Source organism: Antechinus flavipes, chromosome 2 (assembly GCF_016432865.1).
Source record: "Antechinus flavipes isolate AdamAnt ecotype Samford, QLD, Australia chromosome 2, AdamAnt_v2, whole genome shotgun sequence".
Taxonomy (NCBI): domain Eukaryota; kingdom Metazoa; phylum Chordata; class Mammalia; order Dasyuromorphia; family Dasyuridae; genus Antechinus; species Antechinus flavipes.
In genome coordinates, this window is record NC_067399.1 from 165675035 (window position 1) to 165692126 (window position 17092).

General features: G+C 32.5%; 1 protein-coding gene across 1 annotated transcript in view; it reads left to right on the forward strand.

Moving 5' to 3' along the window:
• The window catches only part of TASP1 (taspase 1), a 244821-nt gene that overhangs the window by 114363 nt on the left and 113366 nt on the right, over positions 1-17092 (forward strand). Inside the window, exon 9 of the mRNA XM_051975909.1 lies at positions 13325-13444. Within this exon, the coding sequence (XP_051831869.1) occupies positions 13325-13444 (120 nt within the window). The remainder of the gene's footprint in view (positions 1-13324; positions 13445-17092) is intronic.

Consider the following 17092-nt stretch of genomic DNA (forward strand, 5'->3'; position numbering starts at 1 on the left):
TTCATTTCTTGCTGAGAAATTTGTAGTTCTTGTGGTCAGAACATTTTTTCCTCCAAGTTTTTTAATTAGACTTGTTTTGAAGTCATCTTTTTCTCTGAGTTTACACTCTGAATGTCTCTAAGTTGAAAGCATTTCCTTATTCAGAATTTTCCTTGATTTACTCATCTCACCAGCTTCAGTATCTTATCTTAAATTGAGGGTCTGTGCTTTGCTTAGCTCTGTTTGAGTTTTGATTTTGGTGGTCAAAACTAGGTCCTCATTCAACATACTCCATAGCAACTACAGAGATGAAGTCTGCATAATGTTTTAATATCTTGCCTTGGGGCTCTTTGGCAGCCCCATCCCCCCACCCTATTACACGTTTCCTAAATTCCTCTCCGCACCTTCCTTCTTGGGTTCTGAGCCTACAGGAGTCATTCCTGTGTTAGACTCCCACTCCAGGACTACTTTTTGCTATAGGATTTTGACTGTCTCCTGCCTAAGGCTCATCCTGAGGCCTTTCCCCTCGATGCTAGGCTAATGTGATTACTTTCATGCTGGGCTTTCATCTAGGAGCTTCTGGATGCTAATCTTTTCCTGGAGCCTTTATCTCACACCATTCTTTTAGTATCTTACTCTCTAGTGGTTAGGTGAGGTTCTAGTCTATGCTCACTTTTTACTCCAGTTGCCTTTGGCCTGATTGGTGACATGCTTTGGTTTACTTCAGACTTCCCACAGTCCCTATGTGTACCCCAGGCTCTTTAAAGTAGCTGTAAGCAATTCTCCTTATTTGACTACTTTAACAATGCATTTATAAGCTTTATTGGGTACTCTCCTCAATTACATTGTCTTTAGATATTTTATCCCTAAATTATCCAGAGTTCTTTGCATATGCTGGATACTCCAGAAGTATTTGCGGAAATGAAACATCAGCAATTGCTAGCATTTCTATTTCACTTAAGATCTACAAAAGACTTTTCGTACATTATTTCATTTGATCCACACAACATCCCTCTTACATTGTCATAACTGCTTACCACACATCCTTGAATATCTTTACCATTCTTCCACATTGCAGTATCATCTTTCAATATTTTTTGGGATAATCTTATGCTCTCATGCCAACTTCCTGTAAAGCCATTTTCTCCTTTTACTCTTAGTTGTTTTGTGAAGTATTTTTGTTAATTATTTTATAATAGCTTCTTCACAATCTGTTTTTTCAAATATAGGTATATCTGTTGTTGTTGTTGATAATGACTTTCAGGTATTCTAATGATTCTTAAATTATTTATGCCTGATTTATGTTCCTGGATATCTGAGCAGCACTTTTTGAAGCTGGTATAAGATAAGACTAGCTCAGTGTTGAGGAGGCTCCAAAACAAAGTTTGGCAGAGAAGAGATATTACACGGCCTACCAAATTGAAGGTCTACAAAGCTGTTGTCCTAACTTCAATGTTACATATTTTGGAATACTAGAAGTCTACCCATGACATTCCCGGAAACTGAATTGCTTACATTTAAATTGTCGAAGGAAGTTGCTGAAAATCACTCAGTAGGATAAGATTCTGTACACTGAGGTCCTTCTTTGTATGCTTCTCTTTTAGTGGATTCTGCTAAATGGGATGTGTCCCATTATGTATATGTATTCTTGTGCCAAGCACTTAATTTTCCTTCCATTTCTTTTTTCCATATGGATCTCACTTTTTTTCCTCTTGCATTTTAAATTTATTCGTAAAAAGTTCTAAAAACTTCAACAACAAAAAACCCTTTATCATTTCCAGAAATTCTGTTTGGACTTGTGGACTTTTTCTGTTGAGACTTTTTTGTAGATGTTTTGGAGACAGCTTTTCATTCGGGTTTGTATCTAGAGCTTCCTGTCACTATAATGGTTTTTATATGGTAAGATTCTTCTAGTTTCATTCCTCATTTTACGCTTTATTTGGACTAGGTTCTGGTCACCTCTGAAGGGAGTTGCTAGGCTGACCTTGTACTAGAGAGCACTAGTTTCCTGTTGGTGGGGTTTTTTTTGGGTAGTATTGTATCTTTTGTTATTTCATGATCTCAGGGACAACTCATGCTGGGGGCCTGCTGACTTTCAGTCCGCTCTATAAGGGAGCAAAGTTGAGTTACTCCCTCCCTGGTCTGAGTTCTGCAGCACACCTTTGGACTTGCTTCCCTTAAAATTGAAGTAGGCTATGGTTGGACTCAACCACTGACAAGACCCCTGGATTACTTTTGTTTGGGGATTCTTGTTATTCTACTGTGGGAATCAGACAGGATTTGCAATTGAAAGTTAGACCCTTTCTCATTCCTGGAGCCAGAGACACAGAGTAATTGCTTGTTTCTGAATTTTTTTTCTTTTTTCAGTACACGGACTAGTACCTGCCACTGTGAGGGATGACAATTCTGAGGTGCCATTTTCCTTCTTGCTCTGCCCTGAGCCTCATACTTGAAACTGAGTAGTGAGCAACAGAACTGTCGTTTGGTACCAATTCCTACATGCTACACAAGTTTAAGCCCTTTTCTTTTGTCTTAGGGTCTCTTCTTGTGGTGCACAGCTCTGCAATGTAATGGCTATACTTGCCAGAAGCCCATTCACAGTGACTACCCTGTCTCCCCATGCCACCCAGTCTTGAAAAAATGACTCATGACTTTTTAAAATTTGTGTGAGAATATTGGTATTTTCTGGTTTCATTCGAAAGAGTTGTACTTCATCCTTTTATTTCACCATCTTGGCCTCAATCAGACACTGAATTTCTACCAATTTAATTTATAAAGGAAATTGTGATTGTTTCAGTGATTATCTTTATCTTCTCCATTTTTCAATTTCAGTAGCTTGTTTCAGTAGGTTAGTTTGGAAATGTTGTAATTGTTTACTGTATCTTATTTTCACTTTGTGTTTTCTTCTAATTTGAAATCGGTTTTAATTATCACTCTAATCAGTTTCTGACCTAATCAAATTTATAATTAATTTAGAAATGACTACTTCAGTAGTAACTAGTTATTTTCTTTCAGTTTCTTTTTTGTTGATGTTGTGCAGTACACACTATGTTCACCACCATCCCTATATAATTGTCAAAATCTTTATTAAATTATTATATTTGGCTTCTTTCAGTTTTTAATCTGGATCCCCAATTTTTTCTCCATTATTTTTTGCTGTGTGCCCTGTATCCTATTGTTCCCTGAAGACATTTACTATCAGTGTTTGTGAACTTGGACGATCTTGTTGAGTTTGTTCACAAAATATCTATATCTTTTCAATCAGTAGTTAATATGTGTGTATGAACTATTATTACCTTAATAATGATATAATAAATGAATGAATATGAAATGGTAACTAATATTATAAAGCACTTGCTATGTGCCAGACAGCAAACTAAGCCCCTTATAAATATCTTATTTGATTCTCACAAGTAGGATGTAGTTGCTATTATGATGCCCATTTTAGAATTGAGAAAACTGAGGCAGTTAAGAGATTAAGTGACTTTCCCATGGTCACACACTCAAGTGGCTGAGTCTGGATCTGACCTTGTCTTCCTGACTCCAAGTCCAGCACTTTTCTGCTCCACTACCAGATAATTTTTTTGATTATGTTCACTATGAACATTACAAAATGAGCTGACTAAATCTTCTAAGAAATGTTTTCTGTTGTGTTTGGATGCCTTATGAATGCAGATCCCTTAACTATACTTTACCAGTGAGAACATGTAAAGTATCCTTTCATTTTGCTGTAGTATCCTTATGTTTTCTGAACATATCAATGTAGAAATGACTCATTTCCTTATTCATTCATTCAAGTATTTATTAAATGCCTTCTCTACCTGATACTATATTGGCTTGTATGGATACAAAGGTGACAATGAAGTAAACAAGCCTCGTGAAGTTTATATTCTGTTGGGATATCTATCTATCTATCTATATTTATCTATCTATCTATTTATATATATGTATACACACAAAGATAAGTATATAGAAAGTAGATACAAAATAAATACAAGGTAATTTCTGTTTATATTCTGTTGGAGATAATATGTATACAAAGATAAATACCTAGAAAGTATATGTAAAATAAATTCTTGTTTCTCTCCTGAATTTCAGTTGTACACTGCCAAATCTCTATTAGATATTTCTATCTCAATGACTAGAAATCACCTTGAAATCAACATATAAGAACAGATTATCATATCTTTCCCTTCCCAAATATTTTCCTCATTTACCTTTCTTCCAGACATTCAGGTTTGCAACCTTGAAATTTATTTTTTTTCCTTTTGTATCCAATTACTGACCATTGGATAAATATCTCCCAATCAGAATACTTATAACCAAATGAATATTTATAGATCACCTAAAAACTGTGTGATTCTTGGTACCCTCTACTTCATTTTTCATTACTTGGCTAGTAGAATAGCAGAGCAGAAGTAGAAGCACTTCCTACATAACTGAGGGTTATTTTATTTTATTTTTTTTTAATTTTCTTTTTCATGACTTATACAGTTAAAGAATTTAAATGTCCAATCTACTGGTGCTGAGGCTCCATACTTAGCCTGATTTGGGGACAGCAGATATTGTTTATTTTCATTGCCATTCTTAATACCTTCTCATCCTGGTAGCTTCTGACAGAGATATGTTTCAGTGACATAGCTTTTGCGAACCCAAATTTGCCTCCATACTATGGTGACTCATAAGTATGAGATTCTGTGGTAGAGACACTATAAACAATCTATTTTAAAGCAATAAACATGTTTTAATTTCCAAAAAATTTCTTTGGAAAGAGAAAACCATTTGAACAATCTCACCAATAATTCTGATTGCTTGGAATATTGGTTTAGTAGTAGAGACCTATTGAAAATATTTGTTATAAGGGAACTGGTGTCCTCTGTTTGTAAAATTATTCTATTTATTTGAAGTCAGTGAACATTTTTCAAGGACCCACTATAGACCACTTACTGTCTATAAGTGGTTGCTACAGAATCTATAAGGGGGTGCTAGAGAAACAAAAACAAAATAGCCCCTCCTCTCAAAGAATACACTGATAGTTTGCTAGTAAAGCATGTAGTACATCTAACTCTAAATTCATATCTACCAATCACTTGTAATTCTTTGATAATTTCCTGAAATGGACATATATTGCCTAATATACACTTAGTTAGTCAGGAATAAAAAGAGAAAGAATAAGGTAGATTTTTTTTTTCTTTTGCTGTCTTCTGTGTTTTAATTAACCTGTAAATTATTATTACTTTGTCAATTTAGCATCACATTTATGTTATTGTCAACTATAGCAATTTGTACTGGAGCATTTTAAATCAAATGTATATAATTTTCTTTACAAAGCTCTCAGTGTCCCTGAAAAAAAGCATTTTCAAGCACCAGGTGGAAAAATTTGTGATATAGATTTAGTAACATGGTCATAAATTAAATAGTGGAAAGAGTACAATCCAGTTTTGTTTAATTTTACTGTAGTCCATTGACTCTAGTTAATCTGTTTTATCCCATTGTTTTAAGATTCTTAATTCAAAGGCAAATTGAATTCTTGTTTTTAAAATAAAATGCATAATTTTGTCAAAAGATCTAGACCACATCAAGATGTTCTTAAAATGAGCAAAATTAGGTGACTAAATTAAAAAATGTAGTTTTGTTTTGAAAACAAACTCTTATTTGTTGAATTAGTTATTTAATCTACTCTCTGATATCTTCTTATTCTGTGATCCAGAATACCTTACTAAAGCTTTTTTTTTTTTTTTTTCCCCTGAGGCAATTGGGGTTAAGTGATTTACCTAGGGTCCACAGCTAGAAAGTGTTAAGTGTCTGAGATTACAATTGAACTGAGTTCCTCCTGACTTCAGGGCTGGTGCTCTATCCACTGCACCAGGCATCTGCCCCTACTAAGGGATTTTTGATGGAGTACATATTGATAGAGGTGAATACTCAATAACAAATGAATAAGAGACAGTGGAATTTGAAATGTGACCAAAAGTTTTATTTTTAGACCTTTAATTTTCTTTAAGGAAACAATTTGTTTTTTTTTGTTTTTTTTTTTTTTTTTAGTCAAATAACATTGATATGGGTGAACAGATATCAAAATGAGCTATAGTATATACTCGAGTATAAGCCGAGTTTTTCTGCCCAATTTTTGGGCAGAAAATCCCCTCCTCAGCTTATACTCGAGTCACTAGATAAAACATGTGTAAATATCCCTTTGAATGCCCCCCTGCTGTGTCGTATACAGCGCGAGTGCTGACTGTGATACTACAGGACCGGCCATTGCTCCGGTGATGCGGCTGTTCCGGTAGTATCATAGTGGGTAACCGGACTGTATACTAATGCTGGCAACTGCTCTACATACGTATACCGGCACCCGCTCTCCTCCTCTGCAGGCACCAGTGCGCTACCTAAACCTACTGATATAATAAGTTTTCCCAGATTTTTGGGTTAAATTTAGGGGCCTCGGCTTATATTCAGGTCGGCTTATACTCGAGTATATACGGTAAGTTAATATAAATTGAACTCAAGGTCATGAAAAAAATATAGGAAGAAAAAGCTGATTTGATGAACTATGAAACTGTAAATGGACAAATGAAAGTCATAAGGAATATTAGTGGTTGTTTTCAAACTTTTAGTTTGGAACAAAGCAACATATGTATGGCTCCTTAATTTGGAATGGATGGAAAATCATGATTAAAGGATCATTCTTTTACATCATAGAGAAATGTTTGAACATTAACTTTGTTAACTGTAAGGGCAAGAATGAACAAAAGAGACTTTCTAGGGGCTTTTTACTTCATAAGAGGTGTTTTGTTTTTAAGTTCTCTTGGTAATGAATATTTGGAAGGAACTGATTTCACTTTTTAAAAAATATGATTAATTCTTTGTTAACATTACAGTCATTTTTATCCAACTCTTTCCAGATTGTATTCACTTATGAAAAATGAAAACAGTTATGCAAAAATATCCAATACTAGAACTTGCCTATCATTGTATGAAATATTCTATCCTAGTAAATATCCTTCCTCTCTGCCCTGAGTGATCTTTGGAACCTTCATTGTTTTGTTTTATTTTTAAACTAAGTTCAAATTTCGAAGGAACTCATTCTGCAAGTGTTATAAAATTAATAAAATTTGAGGAAGACTTTCATACAAATGAAAATAAGTATCTAAATTGAGAAAGATATATGTTACAGATGAAAAAATACTCAATTTCTTACAAAGAAAATTATTCATAGAAAAAATGGTAAACACCAATATTAGCTTTTGAAAAAGTTTTGTGTGATGTTCAAAGAAGTGCCTAAAAGGAGAAGCATGGTCCTTTGTTCATGTCTTAAGTCATTGTGGAAGGAAGTTATTCTGTACAGATTTTCTTAGAGTAATACAATCTTAGAACATTCTGAGAGATCATATAATTGAAATTTTCTTTGTTGAAAAAGAATTTTATTGAAATCCTTTTATTTTTACATTACCTAGATTTTTCTGTTTATCCTTTTTATTATCCCTCCTAGAGAGCCATATGCCCCTATAACAAATAATTTTTTAAAAAGAAAAAAAGGAAGAAGAAAGAATTTTTTTTAAACAAACTCGATAAATACATTGAAAAATATTCTGACATTATTTATAATGTTCTACATATTTATATATATGTACATACATAAATATATGATTTCTGTGCATCTTTTCCCTCCTCCTCCAAAAAATGTATTGTAGTTTGAAGAAGCCGCTTATTAAAGAAAGCTGTGAAGTTTCTTGTTATTCTATTAGCTTTTGGCCCTCTTCATTACTTAATGTTGACGCATATGTTCCAAAGTATTTTTGCCATCCTTCTTTATGCCTTTCTGTCTATATCTTTTGCTAAGACCTGTCTCTAATATATGACAAAATATCCTAGAATGTTTCAAATCTAATAACTACTATCTGCTTTTCATAATTATTGTTTATCAAAAGGTTTTTAAAATGAAAAGGAGAAAGGGAGAAAATGTAGCCTCAAATAATTAGCAAGCTTTAGATTATAGATGATAGCTACAATGTAGGAAGAATAATAGTCACTCAGAAATATACAGGAAGCAAAATTTCCCCTTCCTTCTTCTTGATTAAATTATCAGTATTAAAGCCTATGCTATCTTTCTGGACTCAAATGTACAGGCAGCTGGTACAGCATTGAATAGAGTACTAGGTCTAGAATCAGAAGTAACTGAGTTCAAATTCACATTCAGTGATTTGCTAGTTATGTGATCCAGGGCAAATCATTTTATCTCTATCTGACTCAGTTTTCTCAACTTAAAAATCATGATCATAATAGTAATTCCCAGAGTTGTTTTATGGCTAAAACGAGATATTCGTAAAGCCCTTAGTATAGTGCCTGACATATGCTAGGCACTTAATTCCTTCCCTTCTTCCTTCCTTCCTTTCTTTCTTTCTTTCATCCCTCCTACTTCCTTCTCTCCGTCTCTTCCTTCTTCCTTCCTTCCTTCTTTCCACCTTCCTTCCTTCCTTACTTCTTGCCTTTCTGCCTGCCTTCCTTTCACAATATGAAATAGTAATCTAAAAGTTAGAAGGACAATTCAATCTCATAGGCAGTGGATTCATGTCAAGAAACATTTATTAAGCACTTACTATGTGCCAATAATTGTGTTACTCTTGGCCATAGAAAAATAAATGAAAGTGTCATGCAAAGTTGATGGGATGAAAATTGTGATTGAAGCATGGCACCAAACAAAGGATAGTTTATTCCAAAGAAACAATAAGTTAAAGTCATGAAAATAGAGTAACATTTTATTTTAGAAAGATTTTTTTTTTAATTTTAGGAAATTCTGTACTATTTCAGAGAAGGGAAGTATGACATAAAGATTATTTGCATGAAGATTGGAGGGTGAAAAAAAGAGCAGTATTACTTTTATAATATAGTACAGCCCACTTGAAGAAAAAGATAAGATGGGGACAGGAGATCTGGATATTGGGAAATTAATCACAAGCCTGACATGGCCACATGAAAAAGTAAAAATTAGGCACTTCAGTTATTTAGACATCTACTGTAGCTCTCTGCCCAAAATAGAACAGTCAGTAATATTTCAACTCATCAATAATAATTTTATCTTTTATAAAGAAGACCCTATAAGGGAAACTCTTATTCTGCATTTGATTCTCACTGACAAGGGAGAACTGGATATTCCGGAGGAAATAATGACAAACTTCAGGTGAAATTCACCAATCTTAAGATTTGGAGTAGAATGAAAGGAGAACCGGGAATGTCTAGCAGGTGCCCTGAATTTTAAAAGTAAATATTGCAAAGTTTCAAAGAAAAGAAATGTAATATTCCATGGCCTAAAATTATATGATAACATTAATTTATAATGTTATGTATTAACTTATATATAAGTTATATATGTGTATATATACAATTTGGATGTATACATGTGTATGTGTCTCTCTGTGTGTGTACACGCTTGTGTGTATCGTCTCTTAACAATCCTAATAGGTACATAGTCCAGGAAGGAGATAATAAGGGACTAAAGGAGAGTGACAAAAGAAAGAAAGGGATGTATATGACAGATAATGGGAAGGTTGAACTGAAACTAACTAATTGGAAGTGGGTTCTGAGAGAGACTGAGGAGTCGAAGATGAAGTCTAAGATGAAAGCATGGGTGACTCAGAGGATTGTGATAAACTCAACAGGTAATAGGAAAGTTAGGGTGAGAGGAAAATTTTTGGGAAAATATAACTAGTCCAGTTTTGGATATATTGAATTCAAAATGTCTACAGAACATCCAGTTGAAGATAAATCGAGAATCATTTTCATGGAAATAATTGAATCCGTGGGAGCTGAAGTAAAATAGTGTAAAGAGAAGAAAAAAAGAGTGCCTATGAAAGAGTTTTGGCCCACACACATAATAAGTAACCCAGGTGAAAATTTAGTAAAGGAGATTGAGAAGGAATGGTCAGACAGCCTGGAGGAGGAACAGCAGAAAGCAACATCATGAAAAAAAAAAAAAAAAAACAAACCAAGAGTCAAGAAGAAGGTCATTGATCATGAGAGAGGGTGTAGAGAGGTCAAAAAAGGATGAGATTTGAGTCATTAAATTTGGCATTTGAGAAGTCACTGATACCTCTGGAAAGAGCTTTTTCAGTTGAATCATGAGATCAGAAGCCAGAGAAGTAAGAAAGAGAGTAAAAGGAAAGGAGGTGTAGGCACTAATTGTTTATTTAATTCCTTATGCATTACTTCATTTGGTCTACTTAGAGAGAGTGGTAGCATCAATTTTAATTTCCAGCTTTAAAGGCAAACAAGCAGGCTCATAGAGATTAAGTGATTTATCCAGTCATTGGAAACGTTAGTGCCAGATCTGAAGAAAAACTTGAGATTTTTCTAGTTCCCATTTCAGTGTTCTTTTCATGGAAGTGTTTTTAAGAAAAAGGATTTTATTTATAACTTATATTTCCACTAAATGTGAAATTGAGTTCACAGTCACTGTAGAAAATAACTAGAGATTCATTCATGCATTTGCCTTTTAATCAAAGACAGGCAATATGCAATACATGTATGACTAATTTTTATGTTTGGTATGTGAATCTCTTATATTTATATTGTATAAAATTTGAATAGATTCTTTAGGTAGTGAAAAATCAATGTTTTCAACTTACTAATATTTCATGTTCATACAAACAAGCTTTTTGGAATTCTTTTCTTCAAACATCTTAATATTGGTATTTCCCCCATTTCTTTTCACTTCATAAAAATGTTTATTTAAATATTTTCTCATTCTTAGATTTGCTTTGCAGTGAGTCCATAAAAATTTATTGAATGTTTATGAAGTCTTCTTGATTTGTACAGATACACTTTGATAGTTTAGCTTAATTTAGAACATTATTCTTCCTTGATTTCTCTGCCTGTTTGATGTTCCAACACAATTGTTGATTCATCATTATGTAGTCTATTTATATTGACCCACTTTAAAAAAATAATAATTCCTGTAGTTGTGAAATAGTCTCACCCAAGAGGAGATGTGGTGTACTAGAAAGAGCACCCAAAGTGGATGCATAGGACTTTAGAACTTGCCTCTGTCACTATTTTTTATTACTTTAGCAAGTCACAATGCCTCAGTCATAATATGAGGGTAGAGAGGGAGCATTTGATTTGTAAGATTGTTTCAAACTTTAAATCCATTGTCCTATGATCTTTTATGAGTGGTAAAATTTTTATTGTGGTTTATGACTCATCAGAAAAGTCATTCCTTGACAAAGCCACATACAGAAAGAATTAGGTATAGACCATTACACACCATAATGTTCTCTAACATAAAGATAATGAAAAATGAAGCTAAGCCAGTAAGGAATTTGGTATTCAAAAGAAGGTTATACTTATGAAAAAGTCAAAGATCAAATCTACTTACCTGGACAATGAAATAACAATTGGTGGTTCCCAATTTTTTTTTCCTTTTTTTTTTCCTTTTTCCTTGTTTCCTTTAAGAACAATAACAAATAGTTTCGAATCCTTAAGGTAATTTAATGCGACACTCATAGTATTTTGCAATCATGTATTTGCTTAATGTGCCATCAGAGAATTTTGGTGTGAACCCCTCTAGCATCATTGTAAACCTCTTCAAATGGGAAACACTGGGGTAAAGATTCATATGTTACTTTCCAGAATACCAAAGAAAACATTTCTCAAAAACTTCGTTCTCGAAAAGTAACTCATCTACATGGTAGTTTGGGGGTTATAATGTTGACTTTGCTGGCAGAACTTTCTTATATTTTAACCTAATTGTATTTCTTGATGATAGTATAGTTTATTTTATGAGTAAAAAATGAGCAATCTCTAGTACCTGCTAGAAAATGCTAAAATGCTAGAAAATAAAATGAAATGAAGATTATAAAACTAGCTTTCTTCTCTCAAATTATTCTGTTAGTCTGGAATTAAAGATTCAGGGATGGAAAAATTATGTTTTCATCATGTTTTAGGCTTGAATTTATATGAATTGAATAGACAAAGCATTTTTAATTAGAGCACAGAAACTGGTTAGAAAAATTATTAGACATATGCCTTGATCAATCTATATATTGAATACTTAATAGCTTCTTCTTATGGAAGAAAAGTCAAAAGAAATCATCATCTTTCCATGATTGAAAGAGGTCATAGCAGTCTTAAGATTACCACAGACTTATGTAATGTTATGGTTTAGTAATTCTTGCTTTGCTTTGTTTTGTTTTGTTTTACTTTGATTTGTTAATAAACACAAGACTATTGATATTTATCTATGAGTATACCAATTAGCTGCCTTTAGTCTTTTATGTAGTTAATATTAACTGTTTCTATAGGGGGAGGAACCCAGATTTATATTTTTATCATTGCAACTTGAAGATTTATTACTTGAGCTACATTATCTTTTTGCTCCCTTGTTTTTAAGAACTAAACCACCTCTTTATATGTTCAGTCAAACTTTTATTTTAGAAATATGTTTTCATTTATTTAAAATTTTTTCTCTTCTTCCTCAGAAATTTTGGGGAAGGATCTTTTTTGTTCTCTCTAATCTTATTATTACTTTTCTAAAGTCATTAAAATACTTATAATTTTTATTTTTGTAGAACTTTTTGAAAATATATTAATATTCATTATTTGAATATTATTTGAGTAAAGATTTAAAGATTATTTTATCAGTAATAAATGAATAGTCCTTAGTATCTGTTTAAAAGTAGTTGGGAGATTCTATAACTGGTCCTCTTACTAAAATCATTCTCCTGGTGTAAAGATTGATATATGTTTGATTTCTAGTAGTATATCTTTAGACATAAATTAGTATATAATTAAACATAATTTTTATATGCCTGAAACAGAATTTTAGCATTGTACAGTATTGTTTAGGATGTTCCTTAAACCATAGTTTCACATAATTATCTAAGTCCAACTCCACCATTACCTTTTACAGATGAGAAAACTGAGACCTGGAGATATAAAATAATTTGATCAAGATTATCCAGGTAGTAAAAGACAGAATATCAACCAATTTCCTCTGACTCCAAAGTCATTGTTCCTTCTATTTTACTAGCTATTTTATTATAATCTCTCTGAATTATTCTTTATATTGCTCTCTAATGTGAAGGCAATATTCTTTTCAACTGAGAAAAACTAAACATTTAAATTTTACTAATTTATTTAGTATTTTTGGACAGTAATCAAATTTTACTTAAAATAAATTTCAATGCCATTTAAAAATATATATGTTGATTTTAGGAAGTTGCTAAATGTTCTAATTATAAATTAGCTTTATATAATGAACAGTTTACAAAATATTTGTATAATCTTATGAACTAATATCATGTTTAATTATTTTCATTACTCTGTTTTATATTTGGATTTTATGCAGGAAAATGACTCAGGAACTTTGGATACCGTTGGTGCAGTAGTTGTTGATCAAGAAGGAAATGTTGCTGCTGCTGTCTCTAGTGGAGGTCTAGCTTTGAAACATCCTGGGAGAGTTGGTCAGGTAATTAATTATATAAATTAAAGATGAGTCTTACAAATCAGGAAATGAAACTTACCTTTTCCAGACATGAAAAAAAACTTTTTAAAGTTCTTTAACATTTATCCAGTACATGTATACTAGACTAAGTTCCATAATGTAAGAGACTGTATATTATTTTTCTTTGTTCTTCCCAGAATATCTTCTCAAAACAATGCCTTGAACTAATGATTTAGTAAAAAAGTGTTAAATTCATTTCAATTATGTCAATAGGCATTGCTATTATGGGATAGGAGAGATGTAATGTGTAATGGGAAGGAAAATGAAGGAAGATCTCAACTTTTTTTTTTGTATCATAGTCCTTGTCTGGTGAAACCTATAATCCTCTTCTTAGGATAGTCAATGTATAAAATATTATTATATATAATAAATTTATTTATATATATGCATATATATATTCAAATAGCATATAAAATAAAAATATATGATATTGAAATAAAATTATCCAACTACATATGTTGTTATAAAGTTCACGGACCTCAAGGTAAGAATTCTTGACTTAGAGTTTGCCATCAGAAGCACCATTTTCGCCATGAAAATATTTTGTAAATCTTAACCCTCATGTAAATATCTTATTAATATTGTTGTGGTAATGATGTTGATATTTAATAAAATAATATTTTATTAAGTATTTCTTTGACCTGATTTTCTGCAGTATGTCCCAAGGATTTTCCCTAGACCTCACATCGAATTGGTCAAATATAAATGGACTACAAATACCTGAATTTAGCAGCCAAATTATTTTTAAATTATTTATTTAATATTTCATTTTTTCTGATTGCATGCAAAGACAATTATAACTATTTGATTTTTAAAAAAATTTTGAGTTTCAAATTCTTTCTGTCCCTTTCTCTTCCTTCTTGTTCCTTTCCTTGAGAAGGCAATTTAATATAGATTAAAAATGTGTAGTCATGCAAAACACATTTCCATATTAATTATGTTATAAAGGGAAACATAGATCAAAACAACAAAAAAGCAAACTCCAAGAAAAAATAAAAGTTTTTTAAAAATATGCTTTCATCTGTATTCAGATTGCATCAATTCTTTCTCTAGAGATCAATAACATTCTTCATCCTAAGTCTTTCCAATTATCTTGGATCATCGTATTTTTGAGAAACCTGTCATTCACAGCTGATCATTGCTATTTGTTGTATTTAATGAGTTTAATTGCTTTTAAATTTATATTATTGTATTTGCTGTATGTATTGTTTTCTTTAGTCTCTTTCCCTTCTCTTTATCATTTCATTCAGATCTTCCCATGTTTCTCTGAATTTGTCATGGTAATTATTTCTTTCAGTATGGTATGTTCGAGGCATTAATATATCACTAATATGAACTTTTCAGTGATTATCAATTCATTTAACACACACATTGTATCTTTGTCTGCTACCACAAAGAAGGCCTCTGAAAATTTTTTTATAAATGGGACTTTTGTCTTTCATTAACCATCTTTAAGTACATGCCTTCAGTGGAGATCTTCACTTGAAGATCAGATGTGGACTTGTTGTAATGTGGATTCTTACTCTGGTTTGGACTACAGTAAAAGATCCTCTGAGATTCCTTTTTATTCTGACATTCTACAATTGATTTTTTTCCTACAGCAAACCCTTCCTGAATTCCTTTTAAATCTAATGATTTCTCTCTTATTTTCCATTTATTAGTTTGTTTGTACAAAGTTGTTTGCTTGCTGTGTTCCCCAATAGACTTACAACCTCCTCACGATCAGAAAGTATCTTTTGTCTTTTTTGTATCCCTAGCATAGTGCCAAGCATATAGTAGGTACTCAAAGAATGCCTTTTGACTGACTGGTGAGTTGAATGGGAAAGGGAAGAAATGTACCAAGCTGTATTTCTTCTGATGTAGTATCAAGAATTTGCCTTCATTCCTTCCTTTGTACAATATCCCAGCCATGCAGAAGAGTAACAAATTAAAACCAAAACAATATGTAAAAGAGAAACATAAAATTTAGAAGGATAAATTATCATGGTGTGTGTGTGCATGTGTGCAACTTTCCTTTTTGCCCTTTTAGGTTTCAAATAGACCTTTGGAATTTTCTCTTCTCCACCCCCTTCCCACCCCATTATTCAAGTTCAACTTTGGCAGAAACTGATTTTGAAAGGGTTGTGAAAGTAGTACAACTTGGGAAGAACTTTCATATGAAAAGAGAATTCATATCCATAATGAGAGAAATATATGAAATAATATAAATGGGAAAATACCAGAGGAAAGTTAGTTAATAATCTATTGTTCACAGAAAGATGAAAAAAAATCATAATATTAATTTATAAATGAGTTTTCTGACATGTCCAAAGCATAGTGCTTGACTGATAAGCAAAGGCAAGTAAATATACATACCGTGAAGTCTCTCAATATTCAGTGAACCTCTAGCTTCATACTTTTCTTAATCCTGAGACGTATGTTGCAATGTACTTTTCATCATCTTCCCCTTGTGAAGTCTCAAGTCAACAAGCACTTATTATGGGCTTTCTATTAGGTAGTTACCATGCTCAGTGCTGGGAATAAAAACACAAGGAGAGATAAAAGTCTTTGCTCTTACAGAACTTTCATTCTAAAAGGGAAAGATAATACCAAAACAGGAAGCAAAAAAGTTCAAGTGGGAAGATGAGGAAGAATGTATTTTAACAAAGGAATGGTGGGGGGAAAAAAACTGAGAGAGTCAGAGTCCATATCTCATGGAAGAATACAGGAATGAGCTGGCTGACCCTGAATACTTGCCTTAAAGTGGAGACTCTTGAAGAAGTTTTCCAGTCAAAAGAAGGGGTCTCAGGGATGTGATCTTCCAAGATTAGAAGGCCACTGGCTTCTGGCAGTGAAAGAATCAGGGATAGAGACAAAGAAGAAGGCAGTCATTGAGGATCAAGCTATATTTTGATATGACTTAAAGGTATTTGTTATATTCTTTGTACATTTTCTCTCTATCTTTATCCTTTGTGACAGAGGCTACTGAATGAGCTACATTTTTTATGATGTTTATTTTGCTTATATTGATCATGAACACTGTAAGGCAAGATGAGTTACTGTTTCTTGTTACTTTGGTACACAGAACATATTCAACACTTTCACTCTGTTATTCAACAATTACCCTATGTCAGCCCCACTTTCTTCCTTGAGGGGGAAATCTCAGGGAAGGCTCATTTATTATATATATATAGGCTTAAGTTTTCCTTAGTTGAGGTGACAATTCTAGGATCTTTTGAATCTAGAACTTCAGAATTTACAATGAAATACAACTATCCCAAAATGTGAACTCTGAGTGATAGTGACATTCTAAATTTCCTTATGTCAGCATTTCCCAAACTAAGTAAGCCTTATGAGTTTGTTGTTGTTGTTTTTTTTAAACTGCAAAACTTATTAAAACTCTGAGTTCTTTTGGGTGTAGACTTAGATTTAAATCAGTGTTGAAAGAGGTGTTCACAGGCTTTTAACTCATGGCTTTTTACCCAATGATGTTTTTTAAAAATTTCATAAACAGTGTACCTACGTCCATTCACTTCAGTTACTACTACCTTTGTAATGATTAGGGTTAGAATGTGAGCTGGGCCATATGCTATATAGAACATGGTTACTTTCTCCTCACTTTGAGAAAAGCTC